At 45.1% G+C, this 12,397-nt stretch overlaps 2 protein-coding genes across 6 annotated transcripts in view; both read left to right on the forward strand.

The window, feature by feature from the left end:
* Nucleotides 1–210: 210 nt before the first annotated feature.
* Nucleotides 211–8,594, forward strand: LOC118780914 (deoxyribonuclease-1-like). Of its 4 annotated transcripts, none has more exons than XM_036533675.1 (11): nt 211–254; nt 936–995; nt 1,672–1,781; nt 1,879–1,967; nt 2,208–2,294; nt 2,776–2,888; nt 3,488–3,600; nt 4,547–4,704; nt 5,035–5,131; nt 5,482–5,599; nt 7,885–8,594. In XM_036533675.1, the coding sequence occupies exons 3-11, from the start codon at nt 1,677–1,679 to the stop codon at nt 8,040–8,042; spliced, it is 1,038 nt and encodes a 345-aa protein (XP_036389568.1). In that variant the 5' UTR covers nt 211–254; nt 936–995; nt 1,672–1,676; the 3' UTR covers nt 8,043–8,594. The 4 variants fall into 4 exon arrangements, with proteins under 4 accessions (XP_036389568.1, XP_036389569.1, XP_036389572.1 ...); XM_036533676.1 differs by having other exon boundaries at nt 5,491–5,599; XM_036533679.1 differs by having other exon boundaries at nt 1,672–1,757.
* A 1,000-nt stretch (nt 8,595–9,594) lies between these two features.
* The window catches only part of abtb1 (ankyrin repeat and BTB (POZ) domain containing 1), an 8,423-nt gene continuing 5,620 nt past the window's right edge, over nt 9,595–12,397 (forward strand). The window contains exons 1-4 of one of the 2 annotated variants that reach the window (XM_036533309.1): nt 9,595–9,841; nt 10,461–10,523; nt 10,675–10,730; nt 11,333–11,477. In XM_036533309.1, coding sequence (XP_036389202.1) covers nt 9,786–9,841; nt 10,461–10,523; nt 10,675–10,730; nt 11,333–11,477 — 320 coding nt within the window. In that variant the 5' untranslated portion in view covers nt 9,595–9,785. The other variant, XM_036533310.1, reaches the window with a different exon arrangement.

The following is a 12,397-nucleotide window of genomic DNA, read 5'->3' on the forward strand; positions in this document are numbered from 1 at the left end:
CTGCTCTGCTGAGAGGAGTCTGAGAGGAGTCTGCTCTGCTGAGAGGAGTCTGCTCTGCTGAGAGGAGTCTGCTCTGCTGAGAGGAGTCTGAGAGGAGTCTGCTCTGCTGAGAGGAGTCTGCTCTGCTGAGAGGAGTCTGCGCTGCTGAGAGGAGTCTGCTCTGCTGAGAGGAGTCTGCTCTGCTGAGAGGAGTCTGCTCTGCTGAGAGGAGTCTGAGAGGAGTCTGCTCTGCTGAGAGGAGTCTCAGAGAGGTGGTATGTACCCTTTGCTCTCCAAACATGCTTCTGCTTACACCATCTCCTCAGTTACGCTGATGATCTCATTTCACTCATTTTGTTTAGGTGTCAGTGCTCATCATTGTAATGTTACTGTTTTCTTAATATGAGGGTTAAGAAGTAGATCAGTAATATTGTCTTCATTAAACGTGTAGATGGATTGAATGGGATTCCTCTTATTTTGGTGCATTTGCCTCCCCAAGAAGAGTGTGCATGTGTCTGTCTGTCTGTCTGCCTGCCTGTTAGAATGTGCCTGTCTGTCTGTCTGCCTGCCTGTTAGAATGTGTCTGTCTGTTTGCTGTTTGTCTGTCTGTCTGTCTGTTTGTCTGTGTGTTGCCTGCTTGAATGTATGTCTCTATCAGTACGATGGCTCAAGAGGGACGCCTACGACATAAACAATAAAGGAAGAGATTTTTAGGCTGCTGTGGCAGCCGATCCTGCAGGTGCTGGCACTGAGGGTCGCTGTGTTTCCCCTCTCTGTCACACAGGTGTTTCTTTAACAGCAGGCTCCTCTGGGTTTTTACCGGGTTTATTGCACGCTTCACTAGTGTTTTTCTCTACCCACACGTTTGAAATGCACACACCTGCTTGTTTGCATGTTCAGTGCTGGTGGATTTTCATTGAAAATATGTCTGATGAAGACGTTACCTCTCATTACAGCACTGGCCTGAGGCACCCAGCAGGGTGATACACAAACTCATCAAAGCCCTGCGGCGGAAGGTAACATTCAGCTCTAATCATGCTCCCCTGATGTACAGACAGCCAACAAGCGTCAGCCTGTCTCACTGTCTGATAATGTCTGTGATGTGCAATCTGACATCAGAGCTGCTGTGAGGTAATTACAGGCTTTCGGGCTGGGGAGTTCAGTGTGAGCACAGACAGTGACAGACACACGCAACTGCTCTGCCTGATAAAAGCAAACATACACACGATTCTGCAAATTAAAAATGAACCATATCTATTAACATCCTTTGAAATATATTCTTCCTTTTTCATTTCTTCATAGAAGCTTTAATTTAATCAAAGAAAATAAATAGACATTTTACCCTGATAGAGCTGCAGGAGTCCTGACAGAGTCACTTCTGAGGTGCTGGAATGTCTTGGTGGAAAAGTATAATAGTTTTACATTACATTACATTTACTCACTTGGCTTTCATCCAACACAGCAGATATACCGTATTTTACCTCTCTAATGGCAGTTTGCTGCTGATGGTGTGATTGGTGTTGCTGATGGTGTGATTGGTGTTGCTGATGGTGTGATTGGTGGCCAGCTACATTAATATACTTTATCATTGGCTTCCTGTTACCTTAATAGGTAACCCTGAGGGTGAGCAGGTTTCTTTGAGCTCCCTCCTGCTGGTGTACCTGTGTGAGCTCGACTGCATCTTTCTTTCAGCTGCCATGAAGATCGCATCGTTTAACATCCAGAGGTTTGGCCAGACGAAAATGTCGGACCCAAACATTTTGTCGATACTTGTGAAGGTAAAAAGAGCAGGGGCAGGACAGGTGAGATGCAAGCTGCCCCCCCTCAGAAATCCCATCGGCCTCGTCACACCTCACATGACAGCCACAGGATCCCACAGAATGTTCCTCTCGCCCACAGATTGTGTCTCGCTATGACATCATCGTAATTCTGGAGGTGGTGGACATCAGTGGTGTCTCTGTGGACTGCTTCCTGAGGGAGTTAAACAGGTAAAGAGTGATTAACACCTGAGTGTGAAATCAGTGAGCTGTGAAGTCAATGGTATATGAACATATGACATCATTCTGATATTAACAATATCATTCTTGTATCATTGTTACTGATTTGTTTCTGATAAGGGCAGTTAGTGATTTGTATCCAGTCCTTTTGTCTCATGTAAAGGTATTACTATTTTGGTAACACTGTAACACACTGTAAATGTGTCGAATAACATGCACTGTCCTTCACAGAGTGAACCAGGAGCATCATTACACCCTGAAAATCAGCTCTCGCCTCGGAAGAACCCGCTACAAGGAGCAGTTCCTCTTCCTCTACAGGTGAGTAACAGACATGCAGTGTGATTACCCTACTGTCTGTTGAATCAACATGAAACCTGAAATTTGGTTGCAGTTTGGGAGACTTCCTGCTGAGGAAGCTCTGTACTTCCTGTACACATCTTTTTACCTGTAGGAGGCTTGAATTTGTAACAGGTTGTTAGATAGACGGTTGTGACAGATGTGTTAGCCACCTCCTCACCTCCTCATGACCATTCATAAAAAGACAGTAAACCAGAACACTTTACAGCTTCAGGAAAGAAAGAAACATAATTAATGGATGCTAAGCACATCAAGCTGAATTTCCTTTCAGTGATATCTGCGTCATAAATCTGCATGCAGCAATGGGCTGTGTGTGAGGATCACTCTGTGGTCTTTAGCTTCCAGCTCATCCAGACGAGTTGGATTGACAACTGATCGCTGGGCAGGTGTGTCATGATGCCTCTGATGGCAGTAGGATAAGGCGTCGCATTCCTTTTGACAGGGACGATGTGGTAGATCTGGTCGGCTCTTATCAGTACGAGGATGATCAGGCTGGGGACACGGACGTCTTTGCCAGGGAGCCATACATTCTGCGCTTCAGCTCTGACAGCACAGGTAACAGGTGACAGGTGACAGGTGACAGGTGACACCTGAAGGCACGGAACTGTCACCTGCAGGCGTTACAGGAGTGGGCTGTGGGTGTGGAGGCTGAATTCCACTGGCTGAAGATGTGTGTGTGCTGCTGCCAGAGAAGACGTTGCTGTTGATCTGAGCTCCACACTGCTCATGCTTTTATATATTTTAATATTCTACAAAGTCCTTTGCTGTCCGATCATAGAACTCAATGCAATGTAACACTGAAAAAATTACAAAACTCCACAGAAGAGGAGGTGTTGATCAATACAGAGACTGAAGTACAAAAACTGTTTTTTGCTCATTTGTCTGTTAGTTATTTTACAACACAAATGAAAAGACAGCAACTGAATGGTTGACCAATCAGAGTGAAACATATCCCTGACCAATCAAAGTGAAACATATCCCTGACCAATCAGAGTGAAACATATCCCTGACCAATCAAAGTGAAACATATCCCTGACCAATCAGAGTGAAACATATCCCTGACCAATCGGAGTGAAACATATCCCTGACCAATCAGAGTGAAACATATCCCTGACCAATCAGAGTGAAACATGTCTCATCTTTTCACGGCTCAGTGCTGAAGGACCTGGTGCTGATCCCAGTCCACACGAAGCCTGAGGACTCGGAGAAGGAGCTGGACGAGCTGTACGAGGTCTTCCTGACTGTCAAGGACAAATGGAGGACAGATGTAGGTGTTGCCATGACAGCACATTGTCTTGTACAGAACTTGCATGCAGAACAATGGTTAAGGTATTAGACTTGCAAGCAAAGTGTGACCTGTTCAGATTGTATGTTTTACCCTGGGGGAAAGCACTTAACCTGAAAGGTCTCAATGACCTATTCAGGTTGCCTTGAATGGGCCATACATGAAATATAAGCTATGGCAAAAGGACTGCCAATCAAGTAATTCACTAAATCGTGCAGGTCAATCGGAGGCTTTGGCAGTATGAGATCACAGGCTGTTTTTCCATCACACCGGGAACTGTGAACGAAGGCAAACGCACCTCTCTCAGCATGCAGAGTTTATGAAGTCAGTTCTCTGAGTGCTGAATGTGGACTGTCTGCTTTGTCCCAGTGATTTCCACACAGACTCTCATTTCGCAGCAAGAGTCCCTGGATGTGCTAAAACATGGTCCCACAAGCACAGGCATTTGGTGATCATGTGATCTCCTGTGTTCCACTATCAGCCTGCTGTGCTCCGGCCAGTACTACATGCACACAGTACCACATGCACACAGTACCACATGCACACAGTACTACATGCACACATTAGGTGTTGATTCATTATCAGAAGCAGAATGGCATTCTGGGAGTCACGGCCAGGCCTTGGGGGGCGGGTTTGGGGGGCGGGGGAGCCCCCCTCTGCCCCCCCCCCCCCCTCTGCCCCCCCATCTGCCCATGCCACCCACCCACACTTCTGCCTGACAGGTGACAGCAGTGACATTTGGAGTTTCAGTAAATGATTTCAGTCTGCTAATATTTGCCTGTTTCTCTCACATGTACACCATGACTAATGTGGCAGATAGCTTGTCTGTATGTGTTAAGCACTGTCAGCGGTCTGTGCAATAGTTTTAGGGCGGGATTTAATAGCTGTTTCAGAGGATGTGTGGTCCTCATGACTGCCTGTCTGTCAGAACATTATGATCCTGGGAGACTTCAATGCAGATGGAGCCTACATCTCAGCCTCAGAGATGAAGAACATCCGTATCCGTAGCGACAAGAATTTTCACTGGCTGATTGGGGATGACGTGGACACCACCGCACACCCAGGGAATGAGCACACCTACGACAGGTAAGGAGGGTGAGATCATTTTAAATGTCTCCGCCCTGTCAGAGGTATTACCTGTGCGAAAGTACAGTATGCTCTTTGATGAGTCCAGACAGGGAGCCTGTATTTGCAGGGTGATATTTATCTGGAAAGATGCTGGGAGAGATTCTGGAGCAGATGCTGTTTCCCCTCTTCTTTCTGATTATTTTATTTCTCAATGCAGTTTAAGTCTTTCATACAGATGCACTGAGTGGATTTCCACAGAGCTGAGAGATGGGGATGAACCTTTTAAAGGAGTAAATTCAGATGAAATAACATGGTGAATGAATGCATTTATCTGTAAACATTTTTCAGGATTGTGGTATATGGAGACGACATGCTGGAGGCTGTAGTGCCAAACTCAGCACAGCCATTCAACTTCCAAAAAGCATTGAGACTGACTGAAGCCATGGTGAGAGATTCCGGCTTTTGTCTTCACAGTAAATTATCCCTGTTATGTCATGTAATTCATGTGACATTGTTGGCTTTATGTAGTTGCATGTAATTTACAATGTGACCAAATATTCTCACCCTCAATATTATAGAACCCTGCTTTCCTAAGTGAAGGTCCAGTTTTTCTGACTCAGACACCCAGATTCACACACACTGTCAATCAGGAAGATTAATATATCAATAATTTTCTTACAAACATATGGAACACAATTTTAGTCCATATTTTGTTTTGCTCTGTGTCATACACAATGCGTGTGGAACAGCAGGTGATCTGTGTGGGACAGCAGGTGATCTGTGTCTGTGTGCCAGGCACTGCAGGTGAGTGATCACTACCCAGTGGAGGTGGAGCTGTGCAGTCTGCCCAGCAGGGTGAGGAAGAGGAGCAGTAACCTTCCACTTCAGTCTCCATGGAAACACACTGCAGAAGGTGAGACTGAGAGCACAGAAGACGTGGGGACACAGGAACCCGGGCATCAGAGAGCGGAGTCTGGAAGCTGCAGCAGACATGGCTGTGCTGCATACCACCACCCCCACAGGCAGTAATATATCCCATCATGCATCTCACTGCTGTTTAACCTGCGCCAAAATGCATATATCTGGGGAATGGGAAAACACTGGCACCTAAAGGCACAAGACAATCTGCATACCTCAGATCCTCTGAAAAAAGGCACATTTTTCAGATTCCAGTATAGTTTGAAGGAGGTTTTTCAGGGTCAGTGCCTGCAGCAGCTGTGGGTCCCCCAGGCCCTGGAGTCCAGCAGTGTAAAACGAGTTCACTGTATCACACAATCAGCATCCACAGTCTGAAGCTCAAAATCATCAGGCTTCTCTGTTCAGGTTCCTTACACTCTCAGTGTCACTGTCTCACACTCTCAGTGTTACTGTCTCACTCTCAGTGTTACTGTCTCTCACTCTCAGTGTTACTGTCTCACACTCTCAGTGTCACTGTCTCACACTCTCAGTGTTACTGTCTCACTCTCAGTGTTACTGTCTCTCACTCTCAGTGTTACTGTCTCACACTCTCAGTGTCACTGTCTCACACTCTCAGTGTTACTGTGTCTCACTCTCAGTGTTACTGTCTCACACTCTCAGTGTTACTGTGTCTCACACTCTCAGTGTTACTGTGTCTCACTCTCAGTGTTACTGTCTCACTCTCAGTGTTACTGTGTCTCACTCTCAGTGTCACTGTCTCACACTCTCAGTGTTACTGTCTCACTCTCAGTGTTACTGTCTCTCACTCTCAGTGTTACTGTCTCACACTCTCAGTGTCACTGTCTCACACTCTCAGTGTTACTGTCTCACTCTCAGTGTTACTGTCTCACACTCTCAGTGTCACTGTCTCACACTCTCAGTGTTATTGTGTCTCACACTCTCAGTGTTACTGTGTCTCACTCTCAGTGTTACTGTCTCACTCTCAGTATCACTGTGTCTCACTCTCAGCGTTACTGTGTCTCACACTCTGTGTTACTGTGTCTCACTCTCAGTGTTACTGTGTCTCACTCTCAGCGTTACTGTCTCTCACTCTCAGTGTTACTGTGTTTCACTCTCAGTGTTACTGTCTCACACTCTCAGTGTTACTGTGTCTCACTCTCAGCGTTACTGTGTCTCACACTCTCAGTGTTACTGTCTCACTCTCAGTGTTACTGTCTCACACTCTCAGTGTCACTGTCTCACACTCTCAGTGTTACTGTCTCACTCTCAGTGTTACTGTCTCACACTCTCAGTGTCACTGTCTCACACTCTCAGTGTCACTGTCTCACACTCTCAGTGTTACTGTCTCACTCTCAGGGTTACTGTGTCTCACACTCTCAGTGTTACTGTCTCACACTCTCAGTGTCACTGTCTCACACTCTCAGTGTTACTGTCTCACACTCTCAGTGTTATTGTGTCTCACACTCTCAGTGTTACTGTGTCTCACTCTCAGTGTTACTGTCTCACTCTCAGTATCACTGTGTCTCACTCTCAGCGTTACTGTGTCTCACACTCTCAGTGTTACTGTGTCTCACTCTCAGTGTTACTGTGTCTCACACTCTCAGTGTTACTGTCTCTCACTCTGTGTTACTGTGTTTCACTCTCAGTGTTACTGTCTCTCACTCTCAGTGTTACTGTCTCACACTCTCAGTGTCACTGTCTCACACTCTCAGTGTCACTGTCTCACACTCTCAGTGTTACTGTCTCACTCTCAGTGTTACTGTCTCACACTCTCAGTGTCACTGTCTCACACTCTCAGTGTTACTGTGTCTCACACTCTCAGTGTTACTGTGTCTCACTCTCAGTGTTACTGTCTCACACTCTCAGTGTCACTGTCTCACACTCTCAGTGTTACTGTCTCACTCTCAGGGTTACTGTGTCTCACACTCTCAGTGTTACTGTCTCACACTCTCAGTGTCACTGTCTCACACTCTCAGTGTTACTGTCTCACACTCTCAGTGTTACTGTCTCACACTCTCAGTGTTACTGTGTCTCACACTCTCAGTGTTACTGTGTCTCACTCTCAGTGTTACTGTCTCACTCTCAGTATCACTGTGTCTCACTCTCAGCGTTACTGTGTCTCACACTCTCGGTGTTACTGTGTCTCACTCTCAGTGCTACTGTCTCACACTCTCAGTGTTACTGTGTCTCACTCTCAGTGTCACTGTGTCTCACACTCTCAGTGTTACTGTCTCACTCTCAGTATCACTGTGTCTCACACTCAGTGTGGTTCATTTGCAGGCCCTGGAAATGAATTCCCCCTCACCCTGAGCTGTCAGACAGAGGAGCTTTACAAGGAGGTGCTGGAGCTGAAAAAGGAAAACCAACAGTTAAAGAGAACCAAACTCAAACTGGAAATTAGCATGTTAGAAATTAAATTAGCTAAACAAAAGAAATGAATTGTGAATTCATATTCTGTTTTTTCTGATCATTTTTTAAATGTACAGTTTACTGTGACAAGCTTGGTGGTCTTACCAAGCAAATAGGAAACAATAGAAGCAAGGCCATACAAGCCATACATTTTGAAAAGAAAAATGTTAATTGTTACATATTAATTTAAATTTAAAACCATCAGCAACAAAAAGAATTTTTCCCCTGCATGAATCCAAATCAAGTCAATACACACAGTGAAAGGAGACAAAACAGTGAAAGCATGAAGGCATTTCTTTAAATATTACAACTATTACAAACAATATTATAAATATTATAATAAACACTCACTAACTCTTGTCTTAAACAATGGTTTACTGCGACAAGTGCACTTCAACATAACTGAGGTGTAGGACACTTCTACAGTGTTTCTGCAGAAATCAGGCACTTTCGTTCTGAAATATTTATTGCTTTTTATGAATTTCATCATGTGATTTTGGCCCTCATTTAATAAGCAATGAGCCACTGTTACCGTGTCTGTGTGGTTTATTAAAGCACACTTTTTGCTGAGTGCTCACAGATGTGCACCAGAGTCTAATCTGAAGAATATTTTAAAGACGATTAAATACACTAGTTACAGCAAAATGACTAATACATAAATCTTCTGTTGATGTTGAAAAGAATTCAGATTGGAAAGTTAAAATGAATCAAATCTAAAATATAAAGTTGTAGCTAGCTATGGGAGTTAACACAAGAGAATGTTGAATATATATGTGAAGGTTTGCATGGAATAATAATCATCTATATAGTATGTTGTGCGTTTCGTGTACAGCACAGGGATTTTTAACAGTATATTTATGTCTATATATTGTAGGGTGTTGGGGGTAGTCGGGGGAGCTAACCAGCATGCCTTGCGGCGATGGCCTGTAATTTGTGATGTTTTACCAACCGTGAATGTGACTGTGTTCCCCTTTCATGTAGTTCCCTCCTACCGCAGATTTGTTTGCTTATTGCTCTTCTTTTCTGTGCTTGCTATTGGTTAAATAAAAGGCTGGCTTGCCGAGTCAACGCAATGCTGGTGTCAGTATTCTTGAAAGAAACCTAGCTCTCTCAATATTGGTTGGAGCTTGCATGCCGGAAACATGCACCCTTAAGATATGAAAATTAATTGTTTAAAAATATATGGCATTAGTGTAAAAGCCGTGCATAACAAAATCCGAAAAACAAACATTCTAGTGCATTAAATAGTAAACGCAAGTCATGTGTCGGTAAGTCTTCATGATGAACGGAACAATAGCGACACAACGAGGTAAATAACCATAATGTCCTGCTATGACGTTAGTGGACGTTCAACAGTAACACCGTAAATAGCTACAGTAAATCCAGCTGCTTTATTAATAATTGTTAATCACAGAGTAGATATTTTTTTCAAAACAATAGAAATCCATGTTTCCATGAGAAAAAGCGCCTCAATTCCCTTTGGTAAATGCATGTCGCAGGGTCTCCTCCAGGGCAGCAGGTGGCGATGTTTGTTCCGCAGCGCCCTTTTAAAGGGCTCCTGCTTCCTGTTTACGTTCAGTTTGGAATTCCAGAGCCTCAGCAGACTCACCGCAGGGGACGGATCGCCAGCTGCACGGCCGCTGGAGGTAGCTGCTGACCAGCCCTGAGATAAAGACAGGCGATTCCTTTTCGCATCGCGCTTGACTGCGTCTGTACCTGTCACACGGGCAGGCCGTTTCAATGCATTACAGAGGTGTGAAATCCCCGTGGAGATGGACGCTTATGATCTGTTTACGAGCTGCAGGAAGGGCGACATTTCTAGAGTGAGGTGAGTTCACTTCTGATGTTGGTGTTCACACAGCGGTCAGCTAGGGATCAAAATTCTGTTTTAGGAGTTTTGAAGGGCTACTTCACCAGTGTTATCTTTTCTGTTATTATTTTCCGGGAGTCTCTCGACCGGTGTCTTGGAATAATTTTCCGTTTTTTTCCAGTTTGCCTGGGTTTTCTGGATTTTTGATTCCCTCTGTAAAATGCACTTTGTAGAGCGCTTTGGGACAATCTTGACTCTAAAAGTGCGCTATGACAAATAAAACGAAACTGATAGATTGATTTTCCAGGTCGTCCTTGTTTGGTTTATTTGGTGTCCCAGGTCGTAGCCTGGAAAAGGGGGCGTTCTTCTGCAACGCAAAGCATGCGAAACAGCTGACAGTGGCAGATACCCCAGCCTGTAAACGGACACACGCTCCGCGACGCTGCCAGAGGCGGCCACTGTCATCTAGTGCGAGTCAAAAAGGGGAAAAAAAAATCGACAGTCCTGTTGCTATCCGTACATTACCATATTCCTATAACCGTGACGGTTGGGTGACATTTGCAGAAACTTGCAGAGTTAGCTGTTGATTTCATTTGGAGTGACGCGCATGTCGAAATATTGTCTGTTTGCTTTGCAGGTACCTGGTTGAGCAGAGAGATGTGGAGCTTAACGTGAGGGACAGATGGGATAGCACCCCGCTGTATGTATGAACAGCATGAAACGCTTCTGTACATGTTACTGTTACTGTTAGTTTAGTTGACTGTTGAAGAAACTGTTGTGAACTCAGTCTATATTTCTGGTGTCCTTCATTGTAGTAAACGGTTCAGATGACTCTGTTCTACCCCTTTCAGATATTATGCCTGCTTGTGTGGCCATGAGGAGCTGGTGCAGTACCTGCTGGCTAATGGTAAGGACACAAAGTAGTGTTCCTCAGGTCCTTTCGGATGCTCTGTCTCAGGAGTCCAAAGTCATTGTGTGTTAACATGAATATGGGTTTGGGTGCAGCTGCTCTGTGTTGACTGTGTGGTGCAGTTGCAGGTTCAGACCTTTAAGGGGCAGGATAGTTGTTTGTTATGAAGTCAGTTAGTACTGTAGTTGCAGTAGTTTGAACATCCATGTATAAACAAATGAATGCAAATTCATCCAAACAGGGGAATTCTGGTTTGAGGCAAAAAAAACCCCAGTTCCTATAAAATTCGAGTTGATCACATGTGTTATGCTGTGAAGCTCCACTAAAGTGGGCCTGGAACCCTGAACTGGGTCCTAAAGTGATGCATTCTGGGTCATAATAAGTCCTCACCTGAAGTATGAAAATTTTCTGTTGTGTAAAAGTGATTATAATTAAAATGAGTAAGAAGTGTTGCAAGACTCCATATGTTAATATGGCAGAGTCACTGTTTTGCTTAAGTCACATCTAAGTGACTTAACTCTCAGAGGAGTGCTGTCCAGGGAGGTGTAGTATTTAACGCTGAGGACAGCAGTGACACGCGTTTCTTTTCTCCTCTGCAGGAGCGAAATGTGAGGCCAACACTTTTGACGGGGAGCGCTGTCTGTACGGCGCACTGAGTGACCCAATCAGGCGCCTGCTGAAGGAGTACAAGCGAATCACAGCCAAGGCCATGCAGCGCGACTACTACGACCACTTCCTGCAGAGGTCAGGGTCGTAGGTCACAGTGCTCAGGGTCGCTGTGAGGCAGGGCCTGTCCTTCAGGTGTGGTATTCTGATAAGATGCATCACATAGGCATGAGACATGGCAGGGAGGATGCTGTCCCAGAGTGCTTTCCATGTTCAGCGCATTGTATGGATGTCTGTTTCAGTCAGACCTGAAGGCAGGTGTGGCTGTGTCAGCTCTGACTGTCACTGCTACTCTTTACTGTGCAATATACCATACGTCTGCACATTTCTGGGAAAGCTAGCAAAGTCTGGAAGGTGTAACTGTCAAAGCATTTTTGAACATTTTTTTAAGACCATAGCTGTGCAAATAGACATACCACTGATATCCATATGGCAAATTACCCCTGCAGTGTGACACCACAAGCAATCAAGTGAAACTGGCTACCTAGCAGCCTGTGAGAGTGGGCTAGCTAGTAGCGTGGGAGCAGCAGTTTCATGCAGGTTTTTGAGATAAAAGGTACAGGTGTGATCTGCGGGCTTCAGGACATCATTACTTCTTGAAGTAAAAGTAACCGTTAGCTATAGACTCACCTAATGGAGTTGTCATTTTTGTGTTGTGAATATACAACCAGCATGACTGTGCATATTTGGTGCAGTGGCGCAGCAAATATCCCTTCATAAAGGTGACAGGTTCACAGTTCATATGTTAGGTACCTCACAGCCAGCTGCACTCAGCTGCAGTCAGTTTTAGGTAGTTTTATTATTAGGAAGTTTCACCCTTGTGTGGGGTTGGAAGGGTGCTGGGCTCTCGGGGAAGTTCCTGTGGCTCCGTCTCAGAGACGGGAGCGACTGACACCTTCCACCGCAATGGAGCTCCCAAACGAGGGTCTAAAACACACACACACTCACACACACACACGCACACACTCACACACACACACACATACACTCACACATGC

Source organism: Megalops cyprinoides, chromosome 7 (assembly GCF_013368585.1).
Source record: "Megalops cyprinoides isolate fMegCyp1 chromosome 7, fMegCyp1.pri, whole genome shotgun sequence".
NCBI lineage: Eukaryota > Metazoa > Chordata > Actinopteri > Elopiformes > Megalopidae > Megalops > Megalops cyprinoides.

Coding starts and splice junctions, on each gene's coding strand:
- LOC118780914 (XM_036533675.1), top strand. CDS start 1,677: ATGAAGATCGCATCGTTTAACATCCAGAGGTTTGGCCAGACGAAAATG. Junction 1,968..2,207: donor TTCCTGAGGGAGTTAAACAG/GTAAAGAGTGAT, acceptor TGTCCTTCACAG/AGTGAACCAGGAGCATCATT. Junction 5,132..5,481: donor TGAGACTGACTGAAGCCATG/GTGAGAGATTCC, acceptor TCTGTGTGCCAG/GCACTGCAGGTGAGTGATCA.